We start from the raw sequence: 13,527 nt of genomic DNA on the forward strand, positions 1-13,527 counted from the left end.
CACTACAAACCCTTAATAGTGTCTTCTTCTTTTTCTGTAGGAAGTAAAACTCTCACAAACTTCTTAGCACAAAATTCAAGTTCTTTGACAAAAGGGACCATCTTACCATTTCAGTTTTAACTCTCCTGATCCAGCCTCAAGCACGTTCAAATATTAAAATAATATTAATAATAAATTAGTACCTTCCACTATAGCCATCACTGATTCTACCTTCTGCCCGTCATTATTATTATTGCTCATTTCGTGAATCTGAATTATACTCCTATTCTCTCCTTCACTACTCAATCTTCCAGATACAGCTTGTACTAGGTGCCAGAGTCTTATTTTACATCACGATTCTCATGCATGCATATCTCCCCCTACCAGACTCTTTGCACACAAGGATTGAATCTTTTTAAAGTTTATACTCTAGCACCTGGCAGTCTGCTATGGCAAGGACATACTCCAAACATTTGCAACTCTGATCAGAAATGAAAGACTGAGGAGCACCTGGGTGGCTCAGTTGGTTGAGTGGCTGCCTTCGGCTCAGGTCATGATTCTGGGGTCCTGGGATCGAGCCTCGCTTTGGGCTCCCTGCTCAGCAGAGAGCCTGCTTCTTTCTCTCCCTCTGCCTGCCACTCTGCTCACTTGTGCTTTCTATCTCTCTGTCAAATAAATAAATAAAATCTTAAAAAAAAAAAGAAAAAGAAATGAAATGAAAGACCGAGGGTTGATACCTGTTAAAATCTTAATTCTTCTATACATTACAACTTCTTAAAAATTCACCATGTCACTGTACAACCCAGCAATCAAACTTATGGGCAATTTATCCTGGAAAATCGAATTTATGTTCACACTTAAAGCCTGTACAGAACGATTTATAGCAGCTTTATTCCTAATTTACCCACATTGGAAACAACCCAGATGTCCCTCAACAGGTGAATGGTTAAGCTATGTAATACTACTCAGCAATAAAAAAAGAACAAAGTATTGATACAACAACTTGAAAATATCTCAAGGGAATTATACTGAATGAAAAAAAAAAGCCAACCCAAAAAAGATTACATATGATATGATTCCACTGAGATAATCTTGAAGTGACAAAATCAGAGAAATACACAAGAGATGAGGAATCTGCAGGGGCAGGGAAGGAGATGAGAGACTAAGCAGATGGACCCTCGTGGTGATGACACTGTCCTGAATCTTGACTGTATTCATATCCTGGCTATGACCTCTTACTACAGTGTAGCAAGATGTTACTACTGAAGGACTGTAAAGGCACATATAACTATGTTTTATTTCTTATAACTGCATACAGACATAAAATTATCTCAAAATAAAAAGTTTAATTTATTAAGAATCTAACCACACTGCAAATTTGAACCATCAAGAAGATTCTCAGTGCAAGAGTACCTCACAAATAATCATACTTTCAAACAAAATATGTCACTGTGACTAGCAATAGAAAAGGGTTTGCAAACAAGAAGTAAGGAGCTCTCTAGAAAAAGAAACAGAGAAGAGTCATACTGGACAATATGAGAGAGGAGATTTCTTTACCTGTGAAAACTATTTTCGGAAACTGGATGGCAAAACAAACAACAACAACAACAAACACCCCGACAAATATAACAAAGAGAGAAGGGGGTTGGGGTAGATTGGAAGGGGAGGTGAATCATGAGAGACTATGGACTCTGAAAAATAGGGGTTTGAAGTGGGGGGGGTGGGAGGTCGGGGTACCATGTAGTGGGTATTATAGAGGGCACGGATTGCATGTGTGGTGAAAAAATAATGATACTGTTATGCTGAAAATAAATAAATTAAAAAAAAAAAAAAAGAAGTATCCCTGCCCAGACATTGAGCAAGGACCCTAAGTGATAGTCCGTCTCTACAAGTGCACGGCTAGGCTTCCATGGGGATGAGTAACAGCCACTGATATGTGAAATCTGATCTGTTTGCCATTTAAATCCATGTGACTCACTGAAGCTGACTGCATTCTCATCTAAAAATATAGGAAATCTGCAGCCTAAGCAAATTGGCTCATTGACTCATGGGGTTTTGATTCAAACACCACACATTTGGAGATAGTGCTTTTATATTTATGTCAGCTAGCTGTAGGGGAGGTTCTGTTCCTCAAACAACAGTGTCTAGGTAGAAATCTAGATGCAAAGAGGATCACAAGAATTATCTGCTTATATACATGTAATCAGGCAGTCGCATGACACCTTTTTGGTAACAGGGAACATGGCGTCTGAAGTGCTCTGCAAACTAGAAGGATGCCCCTTCCTTGGGCATCGGGTGTGCCCCACCAAATGCCTGTCTCCAAAGAGGGCCATGGAGTCATAAGCTATTAACGACAGAGTAGGGTGTGGTGGTCACATGAGTGACTGAGCGCCACTTGGGCTGGCAACGGCTGAGTCTACAAACAGAGGGTGTGGTGCCTTGGCCCTGCCATTTTTGTTTTGTTTTGTTTTGTCCAGTCCCACTAAGTATCTCTTCCAGTAATGCCTACAGCCATAAAAACTGGTGAGTGGGACAGCTGATTTCTGGGCGTTCCCGTTTGGACACCCAATTCCTTCCCAAGAGGCTGCTCATACTCACAGAACTAGTGACTTTTCAGAGCGACCCCCTGGACCCCATTGGGACCTGCCTGGCACAGTCACTGCTGCACTCACCCATCAGGACACTGAGTAGCTTCTGCACTCTGGAATTGACCCCCACGATTCGGTAGAGCCCTTGCTCATTGATCCCTGAGAAGAGAAACAGTGATGATTTAATTAGAGGCATGTCAGAACACAAGTCAAGCCAACCCAGCCAGATGAACTTTTTTCATTTTCTCCGTCCTTCTAAAACCCACTCTAATTAAAGTCCCCTGTCACTCAGCTCTGCTCTTAGCAAAGGAGTGGGATTTGGTGCAGCTGTCTAAGATTTCACGGGTGTGCTGCACACTTCAGCCCTTGTATTAGTTCAGTTCAGTCAACAGCGAGGAAAGAAACCTTCCTCTTCTCTTGCCAAATGCAGCCTCTGAAGAGATTTAAAAGATGCCAAACATATACTTCTAAATAAGTTACATTAAACCAATTTTTTAATTTAAAAAGCCAAAACTGACATGATATAAATATAGGAAAGAATAAATGCTTTACAATCTATTTGCAAATACAGAATAAAAATATAGAGGTGTGAGAGGATTCTTCATTTTGGACAATGTTCACCAAGACTTAGAAATGAGAAAATCCATTTATTTGCCATGTAAACATTCTTTATGAAGAAAAATGAAAACTACCTTCATTCAACCCAAGTAAATGTGCAGCTGAAATAGAAGAGAATTACCTCCAAACACCCAAAAAAACAAAAACTAAGCCACCTCAGAGGTTTTTTTCATTTAAGTTAAGCAAGGATTGTTTAATCTTTAAGCAAGGATTAGATCACCCTATACCATTTACAAAAAGGGACCTTTTAGACCAAGTGATTGGAAATGATTTTTCTGTTTAGTACTAGGCCCACCAAACCTGATACCTCTCAACTAAGTGATCTCCTGCTTCCCATCTTATTACCCTGATGTCCATTTTCCAACCAGCAACCAAAATGAGCTTCTTTAAGTATGTATCAGCTCAAATCCTCTCTTTACTCAAAACCTTCCAATGGCTTCCTGTTGCATTTAGACCACAATCAAAATTTACTGTGGCCCACAAGGCCCTGAAGGATTAAGCATTGGCCCACGTCTGCATCATCAACCACTTTCACTCTGCTCTAGCTACACTGGCCTTCTTATTTCTCCAACACACCATGCTTGTGCTCCCAAATCACAGCCTCTGCACAGCTGTTTCCTTCCCCTAGAACATGCCTCTCCCAGATCTTTTTATCATTCAGGTCTCAACTGAAATGCAATCTCTTCAACCTAGGGCATCCCATGATCAACCCTACTGGTGGGTCCCCTACCCTCTTTTCTTTGTAGTAAGTAATAATATGTGAAATTCTCTTTCTTTTTTAGTTTCTTCTTTGTTGTTCTCCCTACAACTATGGAATAACCTCTATGTACAGTGATTCTGTCTTCTTTACCAGTATAGCTCCCATACCTAGATCAGCACGCAATAATGACATAATGCATAAAACAGAGTTATACTCCAGGGCCACTACTTTGCGAACAAAACAAAATTTCCTGGAAGAAATTTGGGAAAAGCCTGATTCTACAATGTCTCCACAGGCCTATGTAGAATTAAGGAATAAAAAGAAGTGGTCTAGAATGATAGGATTTTATAGCTAAAAAGGATCTGTAAAAGCATGTGCATCAGCCTCCATGGCTTGGGGACTAGGACACTGTGGTCTAAAACTAAGGGATGGGCCCCAAGCTGTTCAATAGCAGAACCATTATTCAGTAATGTTGTGGCTTAACGGGCCTGTCCTTTCTGAAGTGTCTCTACTTCTTCCGTCTTTGACCTTTCCTGGACTGGATACAATCCTGTCTCCTGCTGGATGATGATTGATTAGCAAACCCTAGAAAATATGGGAGGTCTGTTCACCTCTGGTCACCACAAATAATGGATATGCATACATGCATTCCAGTAGGAAAATAACCACTTCCTTCAAGTATTTATGCTAAAACGGCATTTAACTCACATTGCCCTCTTTTCCTTTTTGTGTCAAATGAAAACTTTCCCCCAAGTTAAAACCTATCATTTTCATCTTCCTTTTAGAGCAGGAAGGGACAAAGAGGCAGAGGCTAGGACACCAAACTGCTGGTGACCTTGTTCTTCCTCTACTACTTACTATGTATATTTTCTGGCTTTTTATCATAAAAAGCTGTCCTCCTGAGCCACTGGTCTGCATTTATCACAGACTCTGTGAAGGGTTTTAAATAATTACATTTCCCTATTGGTTTGGCCACTGAGAACAGAGACAAACAGGTGGCCCACCTCGGGCAAGTGGATGAATTTCACAATGGAGGGGAGAAGATTTTTGTTTTGAACTTACTTTTGGCTGCATTTTTAGTATGCCTCTACTTTTGTTGACCCTGTATCTCTTACTCCTCATTCTTTCCTCTTAGAATGAACAGAAAATTTAAAAACCTGTTGAAAAGCTATCTTAGTAACAGACAGCTTAAAAATTTAGAAACTGCAGTTAAGGCAGGTAGATAAATCAAAGGAAGACAGAAAGAAAAGCTGAGCGCCTCACTGACAACATGAGGATACCGGTGCATATTTGGATCTCCCAGAATGGGTTCATAATGTGCAGGCTGTTTCATAACTTTCATTTTTCACTTAATATGTAATAATGAAAACTCTGCATATCAATAAATGTATTTTCCTATAGTTTTAGTGATTCATAGCTTTTTACTGCATGGATGTACCACTGGTGATTCAACTAATTTTTAAAACATTTGACCAGTTTCTACTTTTCACTTTAACACCATTGTGTAAACAGCTTTGTGGCTCAGCCTGACTGTGTCCTTATTTCCTCCAGATCAATTCCCAGAAATCTCACCTATTCCTACTTTATATTCTCTGGCTGTTATTCACTTCTTTTTGAAAGCTGCCTTAACTCTTTATTTAAGGAAGGTATAACAGAAATAAGCAAACATTTAAAAAATCTTAGCACATATTAAAATAACTACTTTGGAAAGAACACTTTCTGACTGGGTAAGAAGAGTGGCTTATACAGTTAAGATTTTTTTCATCCCTCTCTATTCAATGCTCTATAGGCCTTATAAAGATATTTATGTTTCTTAACTAATAGAGTTATGGATCTTGCTTTAAAAGATAAAACTTCTTTCAATCAAGTGAAAAAGACTAGCAGGTTGAGAGGCTGTGGAATACTAAGACTCACATCTTTAAAAATGGTTCAAACTAAATCCACAGCAAAGAGAGTAACAGCTTTTCTCAGGCGTCCCAAAGAACAGAGCACTCAAAGTTCCCAACTGCCGTAACTGAGAAATCTCCTTTAGGGCAACATCTGAGGAGGGAATGGAGACCACTGGGATGATTCAGCTTCCCTGGTTCTCAAAGTCCTGCTCCTACAGACCCAGGCAGGGCCTGGCTACAGCATTGCTGCAGGAAACCAGGGGCTTGACCCCTTCTGCCCACCTGGATAGTAACCAGGGACTGGCTTTTCAAAGCGTGGTTCTTACCCTGCCATCCACAGACCCCAGGAGTCCATTAGAGAATTCAGAGTGTCAATGAACTTAGGCAGGAAAACAATTATACCTTCACTTTTGTGACCCTGTCGCTGAAATTAAACATTTCCTTCCATTATGATATATGCAATAAATCACAGTGTTATCAATACCTGTGACTTGTTCAGAAATCAGTTGTTTTCATAACACATTGAGACTTTTATAGACATCTTGAAATATCAAGACAGTTAACCCTTGATCATCACAGATTTGAAATACACAAGTCTACTTACACAAGATTTTTTTTCCTTGGTCTACTTACACAGGTCTACTTACACAAGGATTTTTTTCAATAAACAGAGTACAGTACTATAAATGTGCTTTATGATCCTTTACCATTTTCTTTTCTCTAGCTTACTTTATTGTAGTATTACATGTAACATATAAAAACGTGTATTAATTGATTGTTTATGTTATTTGTTAGGCTTCTGGTCAACAGAAAGCTGTTAGTAGTTGTTCGCAGGGGAGTCAAAAAATTATATGCAGATTTTCAACTGCACAGGAGGATAGGGGGTTAGAACCTCAAACTCTCACATTATTCAAGGGTCAACTGCATTTCCAAGTTACGCCAGTTATCAGGCCCATATCTATTTCTTATCATTTAAAGTGATAATAAAGAAATACATGTAGTATTATATCACAACTGAATTCCAGTAATTAGACTCCTTATTATCCTATGTATTTGACATGTATGCCTTTAAAACATTCTACCAATCAGCCAAAGAGGTTGATGACACCAAATCAGCTGAGAGTGCCTGCTTCAGAGCAACACAACTGATGGAAACACACCAACAATGGCACTTGGGGAGTTAATGAGTCACTTAAAATCGGGAAACAGGTAGCAGGTCTGACGCCTCACCAGATGCATGACCTTCACTGAGAACAATGCCATCTGTTGAATGACTTACCTCTGGTTTCCACAGCGTGGATGCATTTCCTGATTATGCTGAAGCCAATGCTGTCCAACTGTGCAGCTGAAAGAGGAAGAGAAGGGCAGTCAAGTTGCTTGCCATGCACACCAACCTCAGACAAGGTCTGACAGACCCAGGATCAATCAGTCCCATGGTATGGCCACAGATAAAAATGATTTTTAGGGGCGCCTGGGTGGCTCAGTGGGTTAAGCCACTGCCTTTGGCTCGGGTCATGATCTCAGGGTCCTGGGATCGAGCCCCGCACTGGGCTCTCTGCTCAGCCGGGAGCTTGCTTCCTCCTCTCTCTCTGCCTGCCTCTCCGCCTGCTTGTGATCTCTCTCTGTCAAGTAAATAAATAAAATCTTTAAAAAAAAAAAAGATTTTTTAAAAAATCAGCTGGCATTCACTGAGAGACTACCATATGCCAGGTAGTCTAACTGCTTTGTTTATATTACCTCATTTATTTCTCATGGTTACTCTGCTAGGTTATCCTCTATGTATAGCTGAAGACACTATAGCACAGGGTGATGTGAACTTTACCAAAAGAATAAGTAGGCATCCTTTAAATCACTTGTCCTGTTATTGTCAGGAATGGCAGGACTAACTCCTTCTTGGTCTCCTTCAAAGAGCATAAACTAAGTGGCACAATAAATGTTAGGTAAATGTTTTACTTAGATTATCTCAGTTAATCCTCACAAATCCTCTAGGCTGGATACTATCATTAGCTCCATATTACAGATAAAACAACTGAGATTTGGCAAAGCTAAACGTCTTGGCCAAAGCTGCAGAGCTAATAGGTGGGAGACTCACTCCTGAGCCTGTGAAGACCTAACTGCCCTAAATATGACCCTGAATTAAAGACAGAAGTCAATCCTGCTCAGGTGATTAGAAAAGAAGGAGAAAATGGTAAAAAGAAAGGTGACCTAGAGGAAAAGAAAAGCAGCCCAGAACACAGAAGTTATCTGATGAATAAGGATAAGGCAAAAGAGCCAGCCTGTGAGTTATCAGTCAGCAAGTAGTTAGAGTTCTCCAACGGCTACAAACCCCACTAATGTGGCCCAGAAAATTAATGATCACATAGCAGCAACATTTTCCACAGCACAGAACCAATTTCTAACCTGGCAGTGAGACTGGCAACCCACCAAGATCCATCTCCAGGCTTTGATTACCCAGTGAAAAGATGTGCATGGTAATCGTTAAGAACAGGTTCACTTTTTGAGCACCCTGGGACATCAGGGCAAGGCATTCTACAAACTCATGGGTCACAGTGGAGAAGAGAATGGTAGAAAGTAGGAAAGAAGGGAAGTGTTTTTAAATAATTTGTCATCATCCTGGGCAAGAAATAAACTTGTAAAAAATAAAAGAACTGCACAGAACCTGAACTCACTCTTTGATCTAATCCAAACAGAACCTTTCTCAAAAAAAATTTTTTTTAAGTTTTCTATTTTAATTCTGGTGTAGTTAACATACAGTGTGTTATTAGTTTCAGGTGTACAATGTAGTGGTTCAACATTTCCACACATTAGCCAGTGCTCACCATGACAAGGGCATTCCTTAATCCCCATCACCTTTTTCACCCATCCCCAAATCCCACCCACCTCTCCTCTGGTAACCATCAGTGTGTTCCCTATAGTTGAGAGTCTGGGGTTTTTTTGTTTGTCTCTCTTTTTTTTTATCCTTTGTTTCTTAAATTCTACATCAGTGAAACCATATGGTATTTGTCTTTCTCTGACCTATGTGCCTTAGCATTTTACTCTCTAGTTTCATCCATGTTGCTGCAAATGTCAAGATTTCATTCCTTTTATGGCCATATAATATTCCATTGTGTTATGTATGTATGTGTGTGTGTGTGTGTATATATACATACACATATATGCCATATCTTCTTTACCCATTACTCTATCGATGGACACTTGGGCTGCTTCCGTAATTTGGCTACCATAAATAATGTTTCAGTAAACACAGGGGTGCACCTTGCTCTAATTCTTTATGCATATGAGTGAACTTACATTCAATGAAGATAAAAATCCTTAAGAAAATCATTGAATTCCTCAAACTAAAAAGGAATTCTGATTTATTGAAAGTTCTCTTTTCAAAAGAAACAAAATAAGTCTTATTCTTACATACATACTTGCCACTTACTGATATTTAATGTAAACACATTCGACCTCTAGGATAGTCAGTAAAGAACCAGAAATGAGGAAAACAGTATGTTTCTTCCTGGAGACTACCTGCTATACAAACCACTGCTCTTATTCTCTTAAAGCTATAAGGAGTTTACTAACTTACTCTCGTGCTTTTTCTAACATAAACCAAGTATTGACTCTGCAAATCATGTAATACAGAGCTTTCTGACTCCAAGCTGCAAGTCAGATTGAAATCATTGTCCCAAATGAAACTCAATCACCTCGTGCCATAGATGTTTCCCAAATTTAATAACAAACTATGATACACAGGCCAAACACCTGTTAAAGTCTAGGTAAAGATTATCTAAAATAAGAGGGTTTTTTTTTAAGATTTTTATCTATTTATTTGACAGAGAGATATGACAAGTAGGCAGAGGCAGGCAGAAAGAAAGAGGGGGAATCAGGCTCCCCGCTGAGCAGAGAGCTGGATGCGGGGCTCCATTCCAGGACCCTGAGATCATGACCTGAGCCTAAGGCAGAGGCTTAATCCACTGAGCCACCCAGGCACCCCTAAAATAAGAGTTTTACTGAGATATAATTCACATACCCTAACATACACCCATTTAAAGCTCAAAAATCATTGGTTTCTAGTACACTTACAAAGTTAGGAATCAGACACCATTATTTGATTCTATAACATTTTCCTTTTCCTCCACATAAAAGTTCATACACATTAACATTCACACCCTATCCCCTGCCTTCCATCATTTCCTAAAAAAAGTCATGTTTTCTGTCTCTAAAGACTTTCCCATTTTAGGCAAGTCATATAAAAAGAATCATATACTCCCATAGTTTTTTGTGTCTAGTTTCTTTCACTTGGTATACTGTTTCCTAGAGTCATGTATGTTGCAGCATCAATATTTCATTCCCTTTTATGAGTAAGTAATATTCTACTGTCTGGACATACCACCTGTCATTTATCCATTCATTGATTGTTGTTTCTACTTTCTGGTTGTGAAATGCAGCTAGGAACATCTGTATACAAATCTTTGTGTGGACATCTATGTTCACTTCAGTATATACCTACAAATGGAACAGCTGGAGTAAATGGTAACTCTATGCTGAACTTTTTGAGGAACTGTCAAGTTGCTTCCCAAAGTGCTGCACCACTGTGTGTTCTCACCAGCAATGTATAAGGGTTCCTATTTCTCCACATCCTCCCCGATATTTATCATTGTCTTTTTTTTATTATAGCTTTTTTAGTGGGCGTGAAGTGGTATCTCACTGTGGTTTTGATTTGCATTTCCCTAGTGACTAATGATGTTGGGCATCCTTTCATGTGCAGGGGAGGATATTCACTCCTTTATACAGTAATCAGAATAGAGTCTACTGGAAACTATTTGTCAGAGGGAAATTATTTTTTGTACTTAAGGAGGTTTCCAAAACGTTCACAACTGTGATTCAATAGTCAGTTGAAGCTTTCTAGTTCTTCTTTTGAGAGGTGATCAACATAATTTAGTCAGAAAAGTTCAGGAGCAAAAGAACCACCATTTTGCACTTTCCTCTGGGGCACTACTAGGACTGATTCCAAACTTGGATGCTCTAAGAGTACATTTGCACCCTGATCTTGTACTATGCATTGATCAACATCTATCCTGGACAAAAAGTATTTTGTTCCCTTTACCTCATAAACAGTGGTAAAAGTTTTGGAAAGTTGAAATAACCTGGCAGCTGACAGTGACAACCCCAATGGCCAAAAGATACGTGCTCATAAAGCCATCAGCATAACTAGCAGATGGGCAGAGTCAGAGAAAGACCTGCAAGTCCAATTGAGTTCTTGAACCTTTCTGTGTTTGACTCTAAGAAGCAAGATCCTTTCCTAGGTAAGTAATAGCTAGTGGAAAAGAATGAAATGGAACCTTCCACGTATATCCAGAAAAAAACTGAATTCCATTAACCTTCATTAATTACCATTACTTCTTTTTTTTTTTTTTTGCTTCCACAATTTTGTTATTGTAAATAATGCTGCCATATAGATAGGAGTGTATATATCTTATTGAATTAGTGTTTTCATTTTCTTTTTTAACTTTTTTAAAATTTATTTTCAGCATAACAGTATTCATTGTTTTTGTACCACACCTACTGCTCCATGCAATCCGTGCCCTCTCTAATACCCACCACCTGGTTCCCCCAACCTCCCACCCACTCCCACCACTTCACACCCCTCACATTGTTTTTCAGAGTCCATAGTCTCTCATGGTTCATCTCCCCTTCCAATTTCCCCCAACTCCCTTCTCCTAACTCCCCATGTCCACCATGCTATTTATTATGCTCCACAAATAAGTGAAACCATATGATAATTGACTCTCTCTGCTTGACTTATTTCACTCAGCATACTTCTTTTAGAAATTAGCAAAGCAAACTGCCCCCACCTCCCAAAATCTCTTAGCAATTCTCCTTTGGTTTTCCCAACATTACTAAGTTCTTTCATTTGTTTTAAACCTGCTAACTCCTTTTCTTGAAATAAATCTTACACAGATGTTACATATAAGGGCATTACACATTACACATGTAACACAGTATTAGTATATGTTAGTTGTCTATGTTCAAAAGTAGAACACATTTACATATTACCAAGTCAAAAAGAGTTTAAGGTAATTCTGTCAGCCTCTAGTTGTTCAAGCTGCATTCTGATGTAATTATTACAGTTTTAGAGGCAGATAACACAGTATTCAGAAATGGAATTCATATCAAACAATAGTTCCCAACAAGGAACTCATGACACAGAGTTTAACAATCATTGCTCTAAGTCTCTAAGCTGCAACTGAACAATTATCACATCCCTGTTTCTCTCTGTGTCTCTAAGGCTATGCCACCCACAAGCATGAACGCTCACACACACAAAGAAGTCTGACTTCTATTCTCATCAACTTGAACTTCCCACTGATGTCATGATTAGGTTACTAATGATTAACAACTGCATTATTATTTAGCATGTACCGAGTACTACTAATGTAATAGTGATTACAGTGCATACATAACTAGAGATCATTAGTTCTGATCTCTGCCCAGCAGGTACATAATCTAAGTTAATTGAGATCCCTCTGCTGAAAAGCAAGTTCCCACTAAAAGGTTTAGAACATGATCACCACCGAACAGAGTTTGCTAATGACAAAAAAAGTCTGAGCAGCCTGCCAGATGGACGAGGCTGTCCTTAATCCCCTGAAGCAGGTGATTCAGCTCTTTTACTGGGCCAAGGCTCAGAAAAGGTCAGGGATTTATTTGCAATTTCTGTATCCTTGTAATCTCCAGGAATAATCTCTCATTAAATATCTACTAGACTTGCATTATTCCCTTAATTTGACTTGCAATGAGGTGGTGCACGACCAGTAGCTCCTACACCTGTCATCCACTGTCTTGCGGCTAAGGCCTAAACTGGCTTCTCTTCCATCCTCAGCCTCAACTTCAACTCTGCCCAGGATTCTGCACAAGACAGCCCAAACAGCTTTCATATGATGACTATCAACAGAGCTCACACCAAATACCCAGGTTAACCTGGCAAGTTAGAAATGTACCACCATCTTAATTTTCATTACAATTTTGAAGCCTTGTTTGTCTCCTTTTAGAAGAAGGTCACACAAACCTATTTTCTCCAAGTTCTGTGGAGAACACAAGAAGACTCAGAGTTGGGCTTATGCTCAGTGAGCTTGGAGGGATTAGCACAGAAGAGGGAAGAGGATGCTTGGCAGACCACTGGGGTTTGCACTATTATACCTAGGGTACAAACTCTAAGAACAGGGAGGCAAGTTAAATCCAGGAGCAAAAGGTTTTACTGCATAGGGCTTGAAACAACAACATACTATATAAGGTTCATCTAATGATGCTCTTGCCTAAAAAGAGGAGGCTGGTGGCCAGATGGCCAAATGCTATCTCAACTAAGATGTTTTCCCTGGCTCTTTTCACCTTGAAAGAAAATGAGGTGTGTAGATGGTATAAAACCCTTTCACTTCTCCTTTCTTACCCTCATATACAAATTATCACCAGGTCTCTCAATTTCATCTAGTTCTCTCCATCTTCACCACCACCATCCCAGTCCTGGCCTCCATCATCTGTCACCAGGACTTGTTATGATGATCACCTAACTGACGTCTTCATACATTCCATGGCTCCTTCTAGTCTATCCTCTACATTGCAGCCCCCTCCCCCAATCTGGACAAAACCAGATCACATGCCTTCCCTGTTTAAAATCTCTCAATGCAATGAAACAAGATGGGATTGGGAGGGAGACAAACCATAAGTGACTCTTAATCTCACAAAACAAACTGAGGGTTGCTGGGGGGAGGGG

At 39.6% G+C, this 13,527-nt stretch overlaps 1 protein-coding gene across 5 annotated transcripts in view; it reads right to left on the reverse strand.

The window, feature by feature from the left end:
• ARHGAP26 (Rho GTPase activating protein 26) overlaps positions 1-13,527 on the reverse strand; it is a 445,382-nt gene that overhangs the window by 190,066 nt on the left and 241,789 nt on the right. For all 5 annotated transcript variants that reach the window (XM_082725247.1, XM_082725249.1, XM_082725248.1 and 2 more), the window contains 2 exons: positions 7,054-7,119; positions 2,652-2,726 (listed from right to left, as the gene is read on the reverse strand). In XM_082725247.1, the coding sequence (XP_082581373.1) occupies positions 2,652-2,726; positions 7,054-7,119 (141 nt within the window). The remainder of the gene's footprint in view (positions 1-2,651; positions 2,727-7,053; positions 7,120-13,527) is intronic.

Source organism: Mustela nivalis (genome assembly GCF_964662115.1).
Source record: "Mustela nivalis genome assembly, chromosome: 3".
NCBI lineage: Eukaryota > Metazoa > Chordata > Mammalia > Carnivora > Mustelidae > Mustela > Mustela nivalis.